General features: G+C 40.5%; 1 protein-coding gene across 10 annotated transcripts in view; it reads right to left on the reverse strand.

The window, feature by feature from the left end:
* The window catches only part of esrrga (estrogen-related receptor gamma a), a 265,275-nt gene that overhangs the window by 46,768 nt on the left and 196,704 nt on the right, over positions 1-21,803 (reverse strand). For all 10 annotated transcript variants that reach the window (XM_080200534.1, XM_080200537.1, XM_080200531.1 and 7 more), the window contains one exon: positions 549-659. In XM_080200534.1, the coding sequence (XP_080056660.1) occupies positions 549-659 (111 nt within the window). The remainder of the gene's footprint in view (positions 1-548; positions 660-21,803) is intronic.

Here is a 21,803-nt window from a genome sequence, read left to right on the forward strand (position 1 = left end):
TGTTTTGAGTTTAACACTATGGTTAGCTTACAGGCTCAGAGAAAACATACCACAGATGTGTTTAATACTGTCAATGTTCCACATTGTTTCATAATCCTCATTTTAAATCACAGTCATGGGACACAACTGTAAACAAAATTACAATTTTAAAGGGATTTAGAACTTTTATAAAGCACAAAATTAAAAAAGAAGAATTGCTGGCTGCAACACTGCTATGAGAAGCACTGTCTCTTTAACTGAATTGTATAGAGAAAAAAAAGGACCAGTCAAAATACTTCTACGTGGCTGTATATATTTTTTCACAAAATAACACCAGGCTACCCTTGATGAAGAATAAATTCTGGTGATTTCTAAAATGGAGACTGGATTAGCTCTGCCTATTATCACTCCCATCTGTCTGCGAACTCTTTAACTGTGTGTGCAGGGTGACTATACTGAAATAGATAAGACATGCTAGTGTTTCATGGGATTGTAAATTAATGTGCTGAAGCTTTATATGTTAATGGACATTCTGTACAATATAATATAAATTAATTTGTTGTCCTCACATGGCTTTTTGGCTGGTTGAACCAGCTGAGGGTTCAAGTAAGGGCTGTTCTCTGCGTCTATCCTGCGCTTATACTTCTGCCGTCCTCCACGTACTCTATCCAAGCGCACGCCTGGAAAAGAAGAAAAATTGCATTTAAAAATACAATGAAAATACAAATGTTCATTGCTAAATCAATGGCTCACATGATGGATGGCTTGAATTAATACTAAATTATTTTTTTTAAAAGGGACTGCTTGATTGGCATATAGTTTAAAATGTAAAAATGATTTCATAGGACTATAACTTGACAATAATCAATAGCTGCTTGTACATTTGTACCTCCTATAATACAGGTTAAAACTGTTGTTGAACCACGATAGCAGTAAAAAGCATCACATCCAATGCATTGCCGACGTATATGCAACAAATCCAACAAAACATTTTAATGACAAAATAATATGTATGATATTATGTTTCCATATGCCTCCCCCTCAGTTAGAAAATGCTTCAATTAGTAACCAAAGTCCCAGGTAGCTTGTCCGTTTTATGAAGGGATGCACACTAAGATAGATTACTGTGATAGCAGGAAGACTTTTGAAAGGATATTCTCAGCAAAAATATGGGAGGCACATTGATGAAAAGGAATTTCTATTGGGAATATTTTGAAGCCAAATCATAATGTTCATATGCTTCAAAATAAAGATATTTTAAAAATGCAAATTAAGATATTTCTGTCATATCACGATGTTGATAACATTTTTCATTTTAAATTACGTTTAAACAGATGTTCAGTGTAAACAAGCCCTTGCCAATTTTCAATTACTTTGCCAATAATGTCCAAACTTTTCCATCAATAAAGAGTAGGATGTGCGTGAATATTTAGGGGGAGGTAAAGAGAATTATAATTTTAAGTAGCATTCCACAACTGCTATACGAAACATGAAATTGCAGTTTATACTAAATCCAAGTGGGATCACTGCCTTCAGGACAATCTATCCTTTTAATTTATTGACATCAAAAGAAGCCTAATTTAATTATATCAAATTTCTCCTGGGAATATGCATCACCACGGAAACCAGCTAACAGGAAGTGCCAATGATTTTTTTTTGTTGCTCTGAATATAACAGTAACTTTGAAAAATGTTGCATGGTGCAAAACTGTCTAAATTTTGCCAATCACTCACATCACCAGCATGAAATGGGCTGCCTCCAGGAGCCCACAACAGGTCAGAGGTTTTAATTGAACAACATCTCTTTCTGTCGTTCCGACAAAAGGCAAGCAGGAAAAATGACTCTGGCAAGATAGCTCAGAGTCTAGCAATGTCCAATTTCTCATTAGGTCTAAGCAGCTATCTAGCTGCTAATGCTGACAAGCCTTGAACCTTTTATTTTTGCTCAGAAATTACTTTGGCAGGAACAGGAATACAGCTTCATCACAGACGCCTGACTGCTGTTGCATTAACCTGAATGAGACCTCATAGACTGGCGTTTCGGTGTGGTGGAAATGTGCCCGAATGCAACATGTACAAGTCTTTTGTTATCCTGGCAGACGCTCGGAGCAAGAGGAAGGCACCACAAAGCTGTGCACATTAATAACCTGATTATTTGTGCCTCCGCACACTTGTATCAATTGTGAGCGGCACGGGGAGAAAGCAAACCATTTACTAAGCTGAAAACAAAAGGCAATTACTAAGCAAGTAGGTTAATGCATATGATACCGTATGTGCCAAGACTGTCACACTCAAGCTTCAAGGCAAGTAATACATTGAAGTGAGGAAACACCAAAATGGTTTATCCTGATTTATTTGGATCTCATTTCCTCAGTGGTCCATAACAGAGATCTACGGTTCCGATCGGCTGTGTCTTTAGACAGGAGAAGTAGGGTTACGCCTAAGAATTTGAAGGTAAAGAGAACATATGGAAAAATTGATGTCAGCTGCCACTTTCCATAACATAGATCTTTTCCATGGATCTTCCACTTACATCTTTAGCTCCAGTTATGTTTTACTTTCATTTGCTGGGTTCTTACTTTGGTCTTATTTTGACTGCTTTCAATGTGACGAAGAAACTGAGGTATGCCTATGCTGATGCAAATTGCATTGTTCAGTATCTGAGCCCAAAGATACTGAAATAGTAGTTCAACAAAACTGAGTTACACAAATCTGAGATCTGATTTGGATTCTACCATCTTATTGCAAAAGGCTATATTGCCATTCTGCCCAATCTGTAATTAATCAGGGCCTTAATGCTGAGCGTCTTGCAAAATTACACGGGTCCAGGAATTGTGCCTAAAAATAATGCCACACAGTGCCATCAGAGGAGGCTAAGTCCACCAGCACATCCTCCACCCCTCACGGTTGGCCATCGTGTGATGGAGCAGACTTTTGGCCATGACAGCTAGCAAAGTGGAAGGTTTCACACCTTACCAACTTTTGCTCTTATTCTATCTCACCCTACATGACAGTCTATTCAACTTGCGCTGAGTGGTCAGCTCCATTCACATCTCTCGCATTTGTAATGGAGATCAGTCATGATCTTATTGACAGCGAAGCAGGCTCAAGGGACCAGATGGCCTACTCCTGCTCATAATTCTTATGTTTTAATGGAAGGTAGGTAGTTAATGTTGACGGAGCTTTAGTTGAGGATCCTTATTTACATAAGTTATTAATTGCTCTAAACAGTTCTGGGTGCCTTTGGAAGAGCCCAATCCAAAATGTGGATGGTGAATTTTAGGGTTGAAATGGGTGTGTGCTGCTTCCTCAAGTCATTGGTGGCTTATGTGCCATCTTTGCACCTGAAGTTCCTAGACCACAATGTCCAACCAATGCTCTGCAAAATGATTCCATTTCGAAACACAGCACAGTAGTTTGGATTTTTATTTCTGCTACACAACAGAATGATTAACTAACTGCAATCATAATCTGCACTTCATGTTTTTTTACATACTTAAATGCGGTTTAATGGTTAACGTTAAAGGCTCTAAATTTAACTGAGACCCTCCTATTGCTGGACTACACTTGAAGGAGAGTTGATTATAAATGTCAGAGGGAGGAACACGTTACATGAATGACTTTTAAAAATTGTTTAATGGAAGAACGTTAACTGAAGTAACAATCACATTTAACCATGATTATCTTGTCTTTTATACATGTAAAGAATCATTTGGTTCGCTAAAGTATGTGATTTAGTCCTTATTGAAGTGTGAACAAACTTAGAAGCCAAATTAAGAGGACAGTAACCATCCTTTTAGCACTATGACTTTAAAATTAAATGATACTTTACCCGACAAAAAAAGTATCTGCATCTGTAAACAGCCTCAGAATTGACTGATTCACGGGTTCTTATTTGCAGTGAGATCATATTACTAATACTACAGCTGTATTTAGGCTATCCAGACTTGTACACACACTTTCCCTAAAGCATCTACATTACTGCGGATGTCAATCTAAGTAACATCATCAAACTATAGCTCTGTTCACTCACTAACCCTCTGAGGCCTGTGATGGTTATTGTTGGAACTGCCGGGTGAATTTGGCACTATGCACAACTTGAGAAGAATGATGATCATTTGAATAAGTCTGTGTTAAATCTACTGGACTAAAGAGGTGATTTAATGCTTTGAATGCACTGACCTACTTTTACTACTAACATACTGTACTGTTGTTAAAAGTAATGGTTGACCTTCTGCCCTCAGTGAAAGGCATATCTCTTTTCCCCATCCCTCATGTAAAAAAGTATAAAATGTCATTCACTTAATTTTTGAGATGTTTCCTGATAAGGCCAAGTGGTTAGTTTCATGTGAAGAATGTAGTACAATGTAATTTATATTCAAAGGTTTCAATCATTGTAAGTTAGAACATACTCTTGGTGATATAGGCAGACAATTTCATAATGCATTCATATGTCATTCCTTGTTTGCTCTTTTGAAAGTTTACACCTCAGCTGAACCATCAGGCAGGAGGATATTATTTGAGCACATTAAGCAGTTGTTTATTACCATAACCCGATTTTAAGACTTACATTCCATATAGGCACATGTTGGCTTGCGTCGCCACTGATTTGGTTGCTATTCTATGACGGGTTAGAAATCAGGCAAACAGTCATCCATTGCTTTCAAATAGTGAAAAGTTTGTACCACTTGGCATCGACAAATCATAAATCACTGTTGGGTGCCATTTACAAGAGTTAGGTCCTTTCTAGCTCCAGTGACCTGAACAACAAAGCAACTCAGCAGCTTGCGATCTACACCAATATGCCTCCCCCTTGATCCTCAATCTTGTTCCTTTTCCTATTCTCCCACAGTCTGCAATACCAAGCGCATTTCATAGCTCTTCCTGACTAAATCCAGGGAATCACTGTTGAGAACAATCCCTGTCCAAATTTTAATTTCAGCTTTACTGATTAAATTCAGACCACCAATTTTAAATCGGTGAAATTAAATGAAACAAGTCAAAAACTTTTGAAGTTTTATGAAATGTGAAGAAGTTAAAGAAGGCCATTTATTATGAGGTTTACATGGTATCTTATTGAAGTAATTAGCAAGATTGAAACAGCTCATTTCAAGTGGTTTAAATTAACCATGCCTACCAATACAGTCACTATTCTGTCTAGCCTGGTTCTGGCATTAATAATAAGCTTCTTGTTGCATTGTTCAATTTTCATACATTAAAAAAATACAAGGGATACAGGACTGAAAATGTCATTTAGGGATTTTTTGACTGCTTGCAATGTTAACTTCAACACTCTAGTAAAGTGTTCAATTAGCATCAGTAGAATTCCAGCTCAGAGTGTACAATTAAAAGTGTACAATTAAACCTGGTTAAGCATGAAAGCTACTTCTGGGAGGAGAGGATTACTGGATCTTTAACATTCTCCTTGATGTACTGACATGTACTGGCAAATCTTGATAAACTGGAGCTAGAATTCATTGCTTAAAGCTTTTGTAGAAAACAAAAATTCACAAAGTATCCAGGGAGGTAAGAGTTGGTATAACTGGACTAGACCACGCTGCACATAACCCGAAAGACCGCCCCACCCCCCAAGGCTGCACATAAACTCAATGATTCTCAAAGTCAAAAACTTTAAGAAGCTTGTGTAAGTCCTTGAATCATTGTTCTAACAGCTATAAAAGATATTTCATTGTAAAAAAAATATAAATTTCCACAAGATTTACCACTTGGTCTCATTATAATTTGCAAAAAACTATTTTGGCTCACAACTTTTAATCGAGCAGATCTCCACTTTTCATTAAGTAATGATACACACTGTGCTTCACTGTCAGTCTACATTAACAATAAGATTGGTAAAGAAATGTGGTTTGAAAAGACAGCCTTTTTGCTACTTTGCTGAAATACATTTAGCTAGTTCACTTTATCTGATATTGCAGAGTGTTAAGTCAGACCTGGTTTATATTTTAAACTATCCATTTTACAGGAGGCATACAGTTGACAGTAAAATTGTTATTAGGCTGTTTTTAATTTCATAGGTCACATGGAATCCTGCAAGGCATCTACAAACAATTTCTAATCAGCCAGCACCATCAGATCCAAGTCCGTGTTCAGCTAATGCCCCACTTTGCGTATTGTTTTTGTTGCAGATGGAATTAGGCAACGATAAACAAATGTGCTTTGCATTTTAATTTTCATGTTATTCAAATAGTGCAATTTAGCAAACGCAACCTCTTTTTTCTCTTTTCTTTCCCCCTATCTGTTCCCCAGAGGTTCATCAATTCCCTTTGGGGGAAAAAAAAATCTATGGCTAGCTGAAACAGCTTGCCTCTGTATCCTGGGGCTTAGCTGCAACAGCATTAGAACCACCAGATGTCTGCCCAATCCCTGTCTTACAAAATGACTAGTCCTTATTCTACCCTTTTTACCTGATATATATTCTTAGAGGATTGTGACCACATTGCTGCCTGGCTGTGTGTATGTCTTATTTCTTGCTATGTCACACCGTGTAATTTTTTTTTCTACTTATATTTTCACTTACTGTTTTATCTTGAATTATATCATTCATCTTTAATAATATGTCAGCATAATCAATACATGCAACGTCTCCAGCAAATATCCTTCACTTATAAAATATGTCAAACTTCTTCCAACTTTGTCTATCCGGGTGTAAAGGCAGTACTTATATCATAGAATTCCTACAGTGCAGAAGGAGACCATTCGGCCCATTAAGTCTGTGCCAAACACAATCCCATCCAGGCCCATCCCCATAACCCTGTGCATTTACTCTAGCTAGTCCCCCTGTCACTAAGGGGCAATTTAGCACGACCAATCCACCAAACGCGCACAGCTTTGGATTGTGGGAGGAAACCCACACAGATACAGAGAGAATATGCAAACCCCACACAGACAGTGATCCAAGCTGGGAATTGAACCCAGATCCCTGGAACTGATAGGCAGCAGTGCTAACCAATGTGCCACCCAAACTTCATGTGCACACTTCATGTGCCACATGAAGCTATTAAAAAATGTGCATATGTTCTATACTTGATTTGCATAGTAGTTTTTAAATGTTGCATTCTAACCTTACAGGATATCAGTATAATGGTGTCACAGGCTGGGAAGACATCAGTGACCCAGAGGAAATACAGATTACAACGTAAGAATATATTGTGAACAGAAATTAACCACACTGGGTCAGGGTGGAAAATGATAAATAAAAATATTTCAGACTATCATTAGTTTAAACTAAAACAGTGTTTCATCATAAACCAACTGTAGTCACAAATACTTTCCATATAATTTATGTATTCAGATATCTTTGAATATGTTCTGTTGTCCTAAACTATTATTACAGTGAACATGCCAATATATTGCTGCTAGTGTTTGAGCAGGGATTTGTGCTGAGAGTCAGGGTTACACTGTCCACTTGAATCACACTGGAGCTTAGGATGACAGAATTGCAGGCATGCAGGCAGGGCACTTGGCATATCGTACATGGATGAGTCATCTAGTGACTACAGACTGTTGACACAAAAGCTTCACTTTCATTCAGTGCAAAATAAAACATTTGCCCCTTTTACTGTCAAAGTTTAAAAAGAAGTTCCACTAAAGTTGGACATCACACTGACAGTTGTTGTATTGCGACATGTAGTGTAGCATCAAGTCCCTGGATTGCCATTGCAATGTAGGCATTTGGGATATAAAAGTCTCAAAATGGCACCATGAAAAAAGGTAAGGTGTAAGCAATAGTTTTATAGATGAGAAAGTTCCATTTCCAGGGCTTGAAAGTTCCATCTTCAGGGCTGGAAGTTTCCCTTCTCGCCTGCCACCGGAATGGCAGTGGACGGCACAGAAAATCGGATAGACCACTTATTGGTTCGTTGAGCTCAAACAGGAATTTCCAGTTTGGGGTGTGTAATGAATTCAGTCAGGCCACTGAGGTTAGCATGTTGGAGTATGAACTCCCTGATTAAGGATCCAATTGATGGGCTAATCAGGCAATCTTTGCCTTGTACTTAACTGGGAGTGTCAGTTCCTCTGGCACCCCTGGAGGTCGACTGCTGACTGATAGCACTCTGTGTGCTGCTATTAGAGTTTAAAAATAAAGGGATTTTGGTGAAGAGACTTCCGCCTCTGAAGACTTATTACAGGGTGCACACAGCTGGAAAATCCCACCCCAGGTAATCAAAAGGTAATGCAGAAACAACATGAGAATAAAGACATTTTGAGGGCAGGGGTGAATGTTGAATGAATTAGGAATGAGTTTAAGTTAAAACAGATAGCTGCATCAAAGATTAGTAGTGTCTTTTTACATGCAACCTGCTGTATGTTTCACAGCAGTAGGGACAGTTTGCTATTTGTAGGCGGTAGGATCTTCTGGTTCCATCATTGTAAAAGGGGGTTTTCCACTGAATACTCCCATCATTGCCATTAACCCCGCGGTAGGGGTGCGTTGTGGGCAGGACTGGGAGAATATTGGTGAATGGGGAATTGGTGCTGCAGATCTGGATATCACACTTGGATAAGTTCTTCATGTACACTCGGACAGGCACTGTCCTTTTTTCCTCTTCCCCTTTCTCTTCTTCCACCGGTTTCTCCTGTTCCCATGCTCAAGCTGTTGGCAAAGGCTATCATCTCACGGTGAGGTTATGTAGCTTGTGGCAGGCTACCACTAGCCTTGAAGATCACTCAAACTGAATACTGCAGGGCTCCTCCAGATCAGCCCAGGCAGTGGAAGCATTGTTTCAGTACACCAGTGGTCCACTCGATTACATTTCATGGGGCAGCTTGATTTTCATTATATGCAAGCTGTGAGTGGGTTACACACTGGGGTCAGTAGCTGTGTTGTCAGTGGATAGTCCTCATCATCACTAGCCACATTTTGGCTTGTCGTGATGCCTCAACTGCAGCTGGCACAAGAGATTGTCACTGAATGAAGGCATTTTGACTGCTGCCAGAATACCAGGCATTGGCCTGCATGTCTCAGTATAGTCACACACCAGCTGGATGTCAAAGGATGGCATCCTTGCAGTTCCAATTGAGGGCAGATGTGGCACTTGCACAGCAATGTCTTTGACATCAATGGCAGCCTACAGCATGGGAAACTCTGCAATCCTAGCAAAGCCACTTGCTCACTTCATGGGCCTGTCTTTGGCAAGACAGAATGAAATGTTGCTAGCTCTCACTAAGTAGAGAGAATGTTAGTGACTGCCTTTACACAACAACATCCAGCTAGCAAACTGTGTGATGTTGCAAAGATCTCCAGTTTTAGCCTGAAAGAAGCCAAAAAAGTTTTATTGTCACATTCACAGCCAAGTATTGGGATTGCTGCTCTGTTCTGAGATTGCAGCAGTAGCTGCAGCAATTGACAGATTTTAGTGAGGGCTTCCTTATGTAAATACATGTGTTTGACATATTGTTCCTCATTGAGATTCATGTAGGAAAATTGCTCCCAGTCTGGATAGGTATGATCTCCTGCTCAAGCGCTTCCTCCCTCTCCCTCTTATAGCAGCTTGTCCTACTCTGCAGATCTTCTGCTCATTCTCCAAGTCATGTTTAATCCATGGGGCATGCCTACTCACTGCAGCCAAGTCTGGGAGCAACGGGATTGTGCAGAAGCTTGAAGTCAGCAAAGAATTCTTCAGAACCTGCCACATTGTACTCTGCAGACTTTGGTAATTTGAAACAATTATAGAAAAGATTAACCACTTTTGGAATCAAGTAACAACCAGAAGAAATCAACCAACAACTAACTTGTAATCCTGCAATTAATTGATGATTCATTTAAATAACATGTTAGTGGGTGGGTGATGTTGTTGAATGTATATTCAGGCATGCATGGTTAAGAGCAAAATGAATTTTAAAGCATTAAGGTCTAAAGTGGCAGTGTTGGTGATTGTGCTGACTTTGCACTCTGACTTTATGATCTACTTACTCTGCTAACCTTTAGCCCATGTCTGTTATTCACATCAATGCTCTCACCAGTCCACTCACTGGATGACTCTCCCATTAAGATGTGGCGTACCTCATAAGCCATTTGGAAACTCAAACGGAACCAGGGGTACCCAAAGAGTGAGCACCATTGATCCAAATCATGCGCATAATTGATTCAACAAAAACTATTCTATTTGCAGGTTACTATGAAAGACAAACACTACTTAGAGTGAAACTTTAAAATTACAAGTCTACATCTAAAGTTGATTGCACCAAAAAGATCGCTGTCATCCAAACATAATGAAACGAGATCAATTAATAAAAAGTTGTTGTTGGAGAGGGACTGTTACTCAAAGGTTTTATTCGTTTTGGAAATAATTTGTACTGGAAGTTAAAGCAGGAATCTACTTGAGAAAAAAAAGCTTACTGTGAAGTATGAGTGCTTAATAGGAATACTGTAAGATAACATGGGCTCTACGTTTTACAATAAGAGTTGGATAAAGACAGACGTCTTTAAAAAATCCCTGCTTTTTCACACCATTTAATGTATCATTCTTTGATCTGATTTATTGTTACATGTATTGGAATACAGTGAAAAGTAATGTTTCTTGCTGCTATACAGACAAAACATACCGTTCATAGAGAACATAGGGGAGAAGGACAGAAGAGGGTGCAGATTATAGTGTTACAGTCATAGCGAGGATGGAGAGAAGAATCAACATAGAGTTTATAAGGGTTAGAGTATAGTTTTAAAAGCACGGAATGAGAGTATATAGATATACATACATAGTAAATGGCTGAACCCTTAGAGTATTGATAGGCACAGGGATCTGGGTGTACAAGTACACAGGTCACAAAGTGGCAATGCAGGTGGAGAAGGTAGTCAACAAGGTATACTTGTCTTCATCCACCGGGGCACTAAGTTTAAAAATTGGCAAGTCATATTAAAGCTTTAGAACAAAGAACAAAGAAAATTACAGCACAGGAATAGGCCCTTCAGCCCTCCAAGCACGCATCGACCACGCTGCCTGACTGAACTAAAACCCCCTACGCTTCCGGGGACCATATCCCTCTATTCCCATCTTATTCATGTGCTTGTCAAGACACCCCTTAAGTCACTACCGTATCTGCTTCTACTACCTCCCCTGCCAATGAGTTCCAGGCACCCACCACTCTGTGTAAAAAATCTGCCTCGTACATGTCTTTTAAAAATTGCTCCTCGCAACTTAAACCTGTGCCCCCTAGTAATTGACTCTTCCGCCCTGGGAAAAAGTTTCTGACTATCCACTCTGTCCATGCCTTCATAATCTTGTAGACTTCTATGAGGTCTCCCCTCAACCTCTGTTGCTCCAGTGAGAACAAACCAAGTTTCTCCAACCTCTCCTCATAGCTAATGCCCTCCATACCAGGCAACGTCCTGGTAAATGTTTTCTGTACCCTCTCCAAAGCCTCCACCTCCTTCTGGTAGTGTGGCAACCAGAATTGAACACTATATTCCAAGAGCTGCCTAACTAAGGTTCTATAAAACGTCAACATGACTTGCCAATTTTTAAACTCAATACCCCGGCCGATGAAGGCAAGCATGCCGTATGCCTTCTTGACTACCTTCTCCACCTGCATTGCTACTTTCAATGACCTGTGTACCTGTACACCCTTTGCCTTTCAATACTCTTAAGGGTTCTGCCATTTACTGTATATTTCCTATCTGTATTAGATCTTCCAAAATGCATTACCTCACATTTGCCCAGATTAAACTCCATCCGCCATCTCTCTGCTCAAGTCTCCAACTGATCTATATCTTGCTGTATCTTCTGATAGTCCTCATCGCTATCCACAAATCTACCAACCTTTGTATCATCCGCAAACTTACTAATCAATCCAGTTACATTTTCCTCCAAATCATTTATATATATTACAAACAGCAAAGGTCCCAGCACTGATCCCTGAGGAACACCACTTGTCACAACCTTGCATTCAGAAATGCACCCTTCCACTGCTATCCTCTGTCTTCTTTGACCTAGCCAGTTTTGTATCCACCTTGCTAACTCACCTCTGATCCCATGCAAGTTCACCTTCTGCATCAGTCTGCCATGAGGGACTTTGTCAAAGGCCTTGCTGAAGTCCACACAGACAACATCCACTGCCTACCCTCATCAATCATCTTCGTCACTTCCTCAAAAAACTCGATCAAGTTCATGAGACACGACCTCCGCAAAACCACGCTGCTTCTCACTAATATGTCCACTTATTTCCAAGTGGGAATAAATCCTGTTTCGAAGAATCCTCTTTAACAATTTCCCTACCACTGATATATGGCTCACCGGCTTGTAATTACTTGGATTATTCTTGCTACTCTTCTTAAACAAAGGAAGAACCTTGTCTATTCTCCAATCCTTGGGAATCTCCCCTGTAGCTAGTGAGGATACAAAGATTTCTCCCAAGGCCCCAGCAATTTCCTCTCTTGCCTCTCTCAGTATTCTAGGGTATATCCCATCAGGTCCTGGAGACTTGTCCACATTGATGTTTCTCAAGAACCCCAATACCCCCTCCTTTTTGATCTCAACATAAACTATTTACACATCCTTTCCCAGTCTCATCATACACCAAGTCCTTTTCTTTGGTAAATACTATGCAAAGTATTCATTTAATACCTCGCCCATTTCCTCTGGCTGCACACATAAATTTTCTCCCTTGTCCTTGAGTGAGCCAACCCTCTCCCTGGCTACCCTCTTGCTCTTTGTATATGTGTAAAAAGCCTTGGCATTTTCCTTAATCCTGCTGGCTTTATAGAACCTTAGTTTGGCCACACTTGGAATATAGTGTTCAATTCTGGTCACCACACTACCAGAAAGATGTGGAGGCTTTGGAAGGGGTGCTGAGAAGATTTGCCAGGATGTTGCCTCGTACGGAGGGCATTAGCTATTAGGAGAGGGAGAAACTTGGTTTGTTATCACTGGAATGACAGAGGTTGAGGGGCAACCTGATAGAAGTCTACAGGATTATGAGGGGCATGGATAGAATGAATAGTCAGAAGCTTTTTCCCAGGGTGGAAGAGTCAATTACTAGGGGGCATAGTTTTAAGATGTGAGGGACAAGCTTTAAAGGAGATGTACGAGGCAAGTTTTTTGTTTACACAGAGAGTGGTGAGTGCCTGGAACTCACTACTGGGGGAGGTAGTGGAAGCAGATATGATAGTGAATTTTAAGGGCCATCTGGACAAATACATGAATAGGATGGGAGTAGAGGTATATGGTCCCCGGAAGCGTAGGGGGTTTTAGTTCAGTCAGGCAGCATGGTTGGTGCAGGCTTGAAGGGCTGAAGGGCCTGTTTCTGTGCTGTAATTTTCTTTGCTCTCTTTGTTTTTTTGAGAGTAAAAGAGATAATTAGAGCGCATGTTGGGGACAGCTCGCAAGAAGTTTTAAGTTTATTTATTAGTGTCACAAGTGGGCGTACATTACTTCAATGAAGTTACTGTGAAAATACCCAAGTCACCACATTCTGGTGCCTGTTCAGGTACACTGAGGGAGAATTTAGCATGGCCAATGCATTTAACCAGCACATCTTTTGGATTGTGGAAGGAAACCCACGCAAACACAGAGAATGGGCAGACTCCGCGTAGACAGTGATCGAACCAGGGTCTCTGGCGCTGTGAGGCAGCTGTGCTAACCACTATGCCACCATGCTGCCACATTCCATCATCATGAGAACGTAGGCAACTGACAGCGTAGCTCACCATGAGCCACTCAGCCACTCAGGAACTTTCAATTCAGCTCAATGATATCATAAGAATGAAGGCTCCAATATTGCATCTACAATCCTACATATGGGAACCACTTTTAATTAGCTGAATTACAGTTTTAAAATCTGAAAACAAAAAACCAGTATTAGCAAAAGTTCACCAATTGAGTGAAAGCTTCCATCATTAAATGACTTGGCCTGCATGTGATTCCAAGCATATACCAACATAGTTGACTTAACTGCCATCTAAGACAGCCTAGACAGTCATTCAGTTCATCTGTGGGACCACGGGGGAAGACAATAAATGTATCCAATGATCCAGAAAATAAATGGTTGACAGTCAACAACAGAAATGTACCTTGGACTCAATCTTCAAATGTACCTGCAGACATAGTCTGCTTGCTAAAAATCACATGAGAGGCTGCTAATCTTTGGGTTGTAGGAAATTGTTTGCAATAATATAAAAACTCTCAGTGCACAACCAATCTTAAAGGGAGAAAGCGGTGAGTTCAGGGGCTGTAGTACTGCAATCCTCTGCCAGCTTCTGAATGGGTCCCACCCAGCGCACCTCCTCCTTTTGTCACAGACTTCCAGCTCAACCAGTCCATGGAACAGTCTAATTTCCATTCCCTGGTTTGACGAAGAGCTGTCAGCTCACTAAGTGACCAATTTAGGCAGGTGGTGCAGACACTCTTGCCAAACCCATACCAACTGTGGATGAGAGCTGATCCCATCATTTCATCTGAAAGTCATGCCACCGGTCGATTAAATTATTCTTCCCTTTTCACTCAAGATATACAAAATGCCCAATGTTTGGGCATAGAAATCACTGACTTTGCCTTCCACACAGATTTTCACAAGCAGTTCAATTGTCTTCAACAAAGGAAAATGAAACAAGACAGAACAACTGGTATCGCTCTGGGCACTGGAGAAGACAAGTGCAAAACAAGCAGCCCTGTCGACCCTGCACGTGCTTCCTTCCCTGACATCTGGGGGCTAATGCCAAAATTGGGGGAGCCGTCTTCCCGCCTAACAGCGGGTCAACCCATAGCATGCGTTTCAAAAAGGCAGCTCACCACCACCTTCTGGAGGGCAAATCGGGATGGGCAATAAATGCTGGCCAGCCAGCGACGCCAATTTGCCACAGATTTGATTCTGTTCAACAGCGTGAGGGTTAATAATTTTCAACATGCATGAAGAGATTCAATTAATACTAATGAAGAGTGCAATTATTTCAATTTATACCACTGATTAATTGGGAAACACAATGAATATCAATAGAATAAACAAACATGACAGCCAAACCTTTAATCAAGTGAATGATCATTAGTCAATTAAATTTGTAATCGATTAATATATATAGTCAGTTGATCACCTCGTTTCACCCCAATAAACAACAAGGCTGTTTCCGATTTCAGCCAAAGGGGAATTTTAGTTCCATTTTGCCAAACAAATGACCACCAAAACCCTCATTTAAATAACATTTCACTGCATAAGTTATTTTTGGCTTTTTTGAAACTACATGGTCTGAATTTCTTCACGTATTCAATCTGACTGTAATTTTACAAACTCTTATAGACACATTCACAGACCTTCTGCTGTATTTCTCCCTGTTACAAACAATCTCACGTGGCAAAATTCAGCCAAAACCATGGGTGGGATTCTCCGGCACCCCCCTCACCGCATCCCAAGACTGGAAATTCCCACCTAAGCTCAATGGACGTTTGAATGGTCTGCCCAACTTTCTGTCTCGCCTGCTACGAATTGCGCGGCAGATGAGACGGGAGAATTTAAGACCATGACTTTTATTTGGCCACAGAATTGGTTTCATCAAAGCAACTGGCCACAACAAGATGGAGAATACCAAATTGGTAATACTGTCACAGGTACTTACTTACACAAGATAGCAAAAATTTTGCGTGGAACTTCATGTTCCATGAGTTTGAAAACAATGGAGGGGGTGGGTTTGATCCAAGTGAGGGAGGGTGCAGCATGGGAATGCCATCACCTCCCCAAGGCCCCCTAGGAAAGCTTGTTGGGTTTGCCAGTGGTTGATCAGGAGGAGCCCCTCAATCACTGGCATTCTGTGCCTGATCAAGAGACCTGCCATAAGGGAGGGTCCTCTGCAAGATGCCAAATCCCTGCCACTGAGTTCAATCCCATTCCCCCTGCCCTGGCTGGCAACCTCTCCCCCGATCCCTATCCCACTCACATTCACCTATATCTCGGGATCCATGGCCACCCACTTCTGAGTGTACTACTGGCCACCACTCCTGGTACTAGAGCAACTGGTTTCTAATTGATGGGCAACTCTTAGGGAGCAGGTTTTTCTGCCCTACTAGGGACTGAATCAATTGGGAAGCCGGACACTGTCTAGGGAAGTGCCTGAATATCCCTTCTGTCTCAGCTTTGCATTTGCTCTCCCCTGATTCCGTATTGCATTTAGGAGCACAAAACATAGGAGGAGGAGTAAGCATTTGGTGCTTCGAGCCTGCTCTGCTATTCGATAACAGCATGGCTGATCTTCTTGTAATCTCAACTCTCCACTTTGCGGTTTGCGCCCCCCACCCGCCCCCCCCCCCCATAACCTAAACTCCCTTGTCTATCAAAAATCTATCTAACCAAATCTTAAATTCATTGAACCAGCTTTCACTGTTCTTTGCGGGAAAGAAATCTGCATGCTAATAACCCTTTGCGAGAAAAGATTTCTCCTTAACTCCGTCATGAAAGGGAGAACTCCTATTCTTAAAATATTACCCCTAGTTCTCGTCTGTCTCACAAGGTGAAACAGTTTCAGTATCCACCCTGCCAAGTTCTCTCAGGATCTTCTATATTTTGATAAAATCACTCCTCGTTCTTCCAGTGGGTATAGGTCCAAACTATTCAACCTTTCTCCTATGGTCCATCCAGCTTTGCACCAGTTTTGCTACTTAAATATAGGTTGGATAGATTGGCCATGGCAAATTGCCCCTTAGTATCCCACTATTAGATTAGATGGATTAACCATGTGAAATGTGTGAGGTTATGGGGATAGGATGGGGTAGAGGACGTGGGTAAGCTACTCTGTCAGACCGTCAGTGCAGACTCAGTGGGCCGAATGACCTCTTTGGCACTGCAAGGATTCTATTCTATGAATAATACATTCAAGTATAAATAAAAAATGGCCAGAGTGCTCGACATTAAAATGGGGATGGGATTGTATCTGGGTGCCCCAATCCAATTATGGCATTTTGCATGGCTTGCCCATCCTGCCACTGCCTATTGCCACTGTGGGGGTTTCACTTTCAGCAGGACCAGAAGATCCTGCCAGTGGGAAGGATGGAAATCCCATCCATTATTTACAGACATATCAACCACAAAAGTTTCTAATTTTAATGCGCTGTAAATCTGATAAATAAGTTTTTGGTCTCATGGAGAAAATGAGATGGTGATCAAAAGGATGATCAAAAATATTTTGAACCGTTATTTTCTTATTTTGCCAATTTATTCCTGATTATCATTCAAGATTGCTTATTTTCGTATCACTTTAGTGCTTTTAACTGAACATTTATCTATACCCTTTCTGCTACCCAATTGGAGAAAACATATCGAAGGAAAATTGCTTTATTTTCTTAAAATTGGTAATCATCTGTGTAAAGTTGATTAAACATTGTAAATCTAGCTGAATATGGCATTGGCTTTTATCTCTCCAATAAAATTCATCCTTTTCTGAACATTCCCCTTGTGGTCGTTTACCTCTTTCTACTGCAAGAGCAAACTGAACAGAACTTGTATTTAATCTCACTTCACAGTAATACAGCAGAAGAACTGGCTGCAAAAGGGCAGATTAGGATAATGTGTTTACTGCTTTTCATTTAAGACAATGTGAAGCTTTCTTTCGAGTCGTCTGGCTAGAAGCTGACAAAATGCATCACACTCGAGGTTGGCAAGAGTCAAGTGTCAGGTGGCCCTTGGGCTCTAACCTGCAACCTCTGAATCCTTATCACTAGACCACTCGGTTATTCTCAATACATCTTCTCCAATCAATACTTGCTAATTTTGTTCCAGCAAGACTGTCCTCTTAAAATATGAACTCAAATTCTAACATTACCCATGTAGAAAATGCCATGTTTTCAATGATTTCAACAATGGGTGGATGCATATTTAATATGCGAGCTGCAACTTCTGTTTAACTTTTTGTTTTGGGGAGGGAGGAGAAGAAATGCTGAGTGTCTGTGTGGACACAGACACCATTAGATCTGAAGTGAATTGGATAAAGAGCTGTACAAAATGATTATCCAAAGCTTATTCTGCTGTCACTCTTCTGTTTAAATAGCACTTTTAGAATTAACATAGAAATAGCCTTTGGAATGTTAATCTTCCAGTATGATTCTTTATGAACTCAACACGGATTCAAAATGCTTCTTTTCATTACTTTTGTAGCATCTCGGGAAAAAACACATTAGTCAATATTTCTTTCCATGTCCGTACCGGGGTTTGCTAACCTTCACGAGCAATTATTTTCTATGCTAGCATGAAGCAAATGGAATTAGAACAGCGAAATTGTGCATTAGAAACAAAACCTAGCATGCACTGCCCGTCCAACTCAAAGCTGTGTCACAGTGGCACAGTGGTTAGCACTGCTGCCTCACAGCGCCAGGGACCTGGATTCGATTTCCGGCTTGGGCCACTGTCTGTATGGAGACTGCATATTCTCCCCACGCCTGTGTGGATTTCCTCCATGTGCTCTAGTTTCCTTCCACAGTCCAAAGATGTGCGGGTCTGGCAGATTGGCCATGCTAAATTGCTCCTTACTGACAGGTGCACTAGCTAGGGTAAATGCATGGGGATAGGTCCTGGGTGGGATTGTGGTCAGTTCACACTCGATAGGCCGAACGGCCTCTTTCTGCACTGTAGGCATTCTATGATTCTACGAATAGGGGATTTTCACAGTAACTTCGTTGCAGTGTTTATGTGAGCTTACTTGTGACGTTAATAAATAAATAAACAAATTGGTATAAGGCAAGCTTGTGGATGAATACACTTGTAGAGCTTTCTTCTGGCCAGAATAACTGAGGTTTCAGCCAGGCAATTCGCCATGCATACTGGCTAGCTAAAATCCAAACAGCAGCTACTGATTTGATATTGGCAGTGGCAGTCTGATTACAGTATTAAAGAGGTATAACTGTTCAGGAGGCGATCGGTTGAGCAAAGTTTCTGGGGATAAAAATATCGACAGTATAATCAGCACAGTGAGATTGTTGTAACCTTTTGCAGAACTTAAATTGTGTGGTTTCAAAAGGAGAGAATTGGTTGCAACTGCTACTATTAGGAAGGAAGCCTGACCCCATAAGAAAGTTCTGCTTTTCCAACATGCCTTTTAAGAGCAAAAAGAATTTGCATTCTCAGTTACTAATACGTTATTGATGTCACTGCAGATTGGTCCACTGATACATCGATTTAACATTGCCAGTTTTTGAGTACAGACCAGTAAACTAATCTATCCATCTTTGGGTTAAAAAATAGCAACCAAATACTGTACAATATGTTACACTACTGGAGAGGCGAACTTGGTATTTGCACTGAAACCAAAGTTTTGGCAGTACACTCTTATTCATTACACACTACTGTTGTGATGTCACTCAATATATCCTGTATCCACTGTGCATTACCACAATGACACCATCTGGTGTCTTTCTAGGATGGGTGACTGCAGAGGCAATGACACAAAATGCTATACTTAGTAGTCACCAAGTTTAACAATATGTCTGCCTGTGTTCCTGTCAGCTTATTTCCTGCTACTTATACCTCGCTCAGTGTAAACTTAACAGAGCTAACCCACATCGCTCAGTTTATTTTCCAGAAAATTAACTCCAAACTAATTAATGATTTAATCAAATTGGATCAAATTAAAAATTGTAAATTATATTTCAAAAGCCTGAAAAAATTGACCATTTACAATGAACAAATATTGCTTTCAAACAGTAAAGAATGACCATGAAGTGCTTCTGATGATAATGAAAGCTGTCGAGCCCTCCTGCTTATCAAGGATTCACCAAAGAAAAAGTACACATTGTTAACATTAAATCCCTATAGGGGACCTGAAATAGCTTTCACTTAGCATTCCATTTTAATTGCTCGGCTGAAATAATTCCAATCTGTTTTTTTGGCGTGCCACTAATTAAAACTGCAAGATTACACAGAGAAAAATAAATACATCATCTCTGCTTGAAAATGAAAGTTTTCTTGAATGACAAATATTTTTAATCAGAGCCATATGCACAGGAGCTTGGAGGGCGAGCTTAATCTCAAAACCACTCCAGCAGCATAAAACAATTCAGTGAGTTATAATTAATGTCACAGTCATAACAGCAAGCTCAAGCCACTGTTTTTCTTTCTACTTAAGGAGAAATAACTAGCTGTTATCTCTGTGCCTGCAGAGCCTCCCCATTGTAGATTCAATAATACAAGAGGTTTCTTATCACCATTCGAGGTGAATGATTGTAACTGTGATATGTTTAGACAATGTGTTGTATTTAACCCAATTTACAGGTGCCCCAGCTTGGCCACAGCAGTAAACACTGGGGACTAATAGGGAATTAAACATGTACAATAGACTAACTCCATTTACTCTCAAAACTGAAATGCATTTAGTAAACTCACTTAAAGAGACAGCAGCCTCCTTCAGGGCATGTGCTGTCATTTGTTATTTTCATCATGGGGGAGGGGGAAAATCTGCTTTTGGTTGCATTTATCTTATCTGGTGTGGTGACCAAGTTTGTCGCTACAGCACTCCACAGTTTTTTTTATTTTGTCGCTCAAATCTGCCCATTAAAAAAAATGATCATGTTTCTTCATGTGCAAGAGCTGCTCATCCTACTTTGTCCAAAGAGCAGGGGAGAAAATAAAAATCTGCGGCAACCCCACTTCCATCTCAACCTGCTCAGGAAATTCCTACGCCAAACATCAGTTAGCAAAGCAATAACTGCAAGACAAATCTAAAGTGTGAGATTCCCACTAGGCTTTGATTTTTCAGGGGTGTTAAACGCTGCCTACACGGGCCTTCAAAAAAAATGCGTTTTCTAACGCTGCAATATCACGGAAAAAAATATACTGCCAGCGGAATCAAAGGAGACGATTTATGATTTCATTCCGATTGACGGCCGATTAAATTAAAACAGATCAGTGTTGCAATTCTTAGGCAGGTGGCTCTAGTCCGGTGACAGCCTCAGAACTATTAAATTGGTGCAGAGATGGAAAGCCTTCCGCTTGCATTCACGCACTTACTGATCAAACTGTGACAAATGAGATGTTACTGCTCTTGTAAAGCAAGGCTACAATCTGTCAAACCTGAACATAATTTGTGACCCTCTGTGACATCTTTTTTTTCCCTTCTTAGTTTGAATATGGGAACAGTTGCAGAATTCCCCAATACACAGCGCGTCGGGAACACAATCTAATGCGCTGACGCAAAAATGCTAACTTTGAGCCGCTGCGCTATTCAATGATATTAATAATCTGACCAGGTTTGATACAATGGCGTTTATAAATTATTACGACTCCGTATCCTACCCAGCATTTCTGAAATTTCTAATCACCAGTAATTCTAGTGGGACGGTCGCTAATTTCCATTAACAGCTGTCAGCTTGCCATGTTTTGAAATAGATTTGAGGCACCTTAACTCTGCTAAAAGCAGTTTTTATTTCCTTAACTTATTTCCCCTTATTTCATGAAGTCAGGTTCCCATCTGGGTGATTCAGATGGTATTACCTCAGCAGTACACAAAAAAAAGAGCTGCTGGAGTAAGTGACTTCAAATTCTAATAGCTGGATTTATCATGGCAGATAAAATAACTGTACAAGAAGAAACATCCTTCCAGGTGCAGCTAGCATAGTTTGCATGATGGATAACCTAACATGTATAGAAAGGCTACTGGAATACTGTGTCCGTATTTGGCAAATGGTGCTGTAATGTGCACTAATCCAGTCTATCACGATGAACTTTTGAGCCAGCTTTTGAAATGCCCAGACATCAGGAGCTGTCATCAGTCTTTTGTTCTCCCCTTTATGCATTAAGAGCTCTGGTCAGTGCACTGAGAAGAAGCCTACACCCTGCTAACCTTGCCTATTAAAGGCAGGGTCTTAACAGCTGTCTAGAGTGCTAAGAGGTCACAAA

Source organism: Carcharhinus amblyrhynchos, chromosome 12, assembly GCF_965287045.1.
Source record: "Carcharhinus amblyrhynchos chromosome 12, sCarAmb.v2.hapA, whole genome shotgun sequence".
Classification (NCBI taxonomy): domain Eukaryota; kingdom Metazoa; phylum Chordata; class Chondrichthyes; order Carcharhiniformes; family Carcharhinidae; genus Carcharhinus; species Carcharhinus amblyrhynchos.